Source organism: Corvus brachyrhynchos, unplaced genomic scaffold (assembly GCF_000691975.1).
Source record: "Corvus brachyrhynchos isolate BGI_N302 unplaced genomic scaffold, ASM69197v1 scaffold786, whole genome shotgun sequence".
Lineage (NCBI taxonomy): Eukaryota > Metazoa > Chordata > Aves > Passeriformes > Corvidae > Corvus > Corvus brachyrhynchos.
Genome location: NW_008238667.1, coordinates 16,176 through 17,393, shown reverse-complemented (window position 1 = coordinate 17,393; position 1,218 = coordinate 16,176). Strand labels below are relative to the sequence as shown.

The window sequence follows — 1,218 nt, the reverse complement described above, 5'->3', positions numbered from 1 at the left end:
AAAACCTCCCAAAAACCTCCACACCCTGCCCCGAAATCCCCCTAAAGCCCCTCTAAACCTCCCAAAAAAAACCCAAATCCGCCCAGACCCCCTTCCCAAGCCCCCCCTCACCTGGAAGACGAGGAAGTTCCTGGCCTTGATGAGGATGCCCAGCTTCTCCAGCTCCTCGCTGTACTCGCTCAGCTGCACCACCCGGTTGTTGATCTTGTACTCCGAGGAGCTGCCTGGGATGGGCATTTTGGGGGGTCAGGGGGCTCCCCCAAACCCTAAACACCCCAAAATGTGCCCCACAAACTCTGAGACACCCAAAAAGTGCCCTCCTCACACCCACACTGACGTGGGTGAAGGTGCAGCCCTCGGGCGCACCCAAAAAGTGCCCTCCTTACACCCACACTGACGCAGGTGAAGGTGCAACCCTTGGGCACTTCCTTGGAGCTGCCTGTGCTGGGGATTCTGGGGGGATTTTGGGGATCACAGGGGCTCCCCCAAACCCTAAACACACCCAAAATGTGCCCCACAAACCCTAAACACCCCCAAAATGTGCCCTCTAAACTGTGGCCCCCAACCCTGTGCCCCCCAAAATGTGCCCCTTGTCCTCACACTGAAGGAAACAAAGGTGTGGCCCTCAGGTCCCTCCTCAGAGCTGCCTGTGCTGGGGAGTTTGAAAGGGATTTTGGGGGGTCAGAGGGGCCCCACCAACCTCTAAACCCCCCAAAATGTGCCCACCAAACCCTAAACCCCCTAAACTGTGCCCTCCTTATACCCACACTGATGCAGGTGGAGGTGCAGCCCTCAGGCCCCTCCTCGAAGCTGCCTGTGCTGGCAATTTGGGGGGACCACAGGGGCTCCCCCAAACCCTAAACACCCCAAAATGTGTCCCACAAACTCTGAGACACCCAAAAAGTGCCCTCCTTACACCCACACTGATGTGGGTGAAGGTGCAGCACTCGGCCCCCTCCTTGGAGCTGCCTCTGCTGGGGATTTCAGGGGACCACGGCGGCTCCCCCAAACCCTAAACTGTGTCCCCCAAACCCTAAATCCCCTAAACTGTGCCCTCCCCAACTCTGTGACCCCCCAAATGTGCCCCCTTTGCACCCACCCTGATGCAGGTGAAGGTGTGCTCCTTGGCCCCCTCCTTGGAGCTGCCTGTGCTGGGGGCTTGGAGGTGATTTTGGGGGGTCAGAAGGATGCCCCCAACCCCTAAACCCTCCCAAATGT

The 1,218-nt window shown here is 58.6% G+C and overlaps 1 protein-coding gene across 1 annotated transcript in view; it reads right to left on the bottom strand.

Annotated features, from left to right (window-relative positions):
- The window catches only part of LOC103618302 (structural maintenance of chromosomes protein 1A), a 31,402-nt gene extending 31,149 nt beyond the window's left edge, over positions 1 to 253 (bottom strand). The window contains 1 exon segment of the mRNA XM_017738077.1: positions 112 to 253. Within this exon segment, the coding sequence (XP_017593566.1) occupies positions 112 to 237 (126 nt within the window). The 5' untranslated portion in view covers positions 238 to 253.
- Between the last annotated feature and the right edge of the window lie 965 nt (positions 254 to 1,218).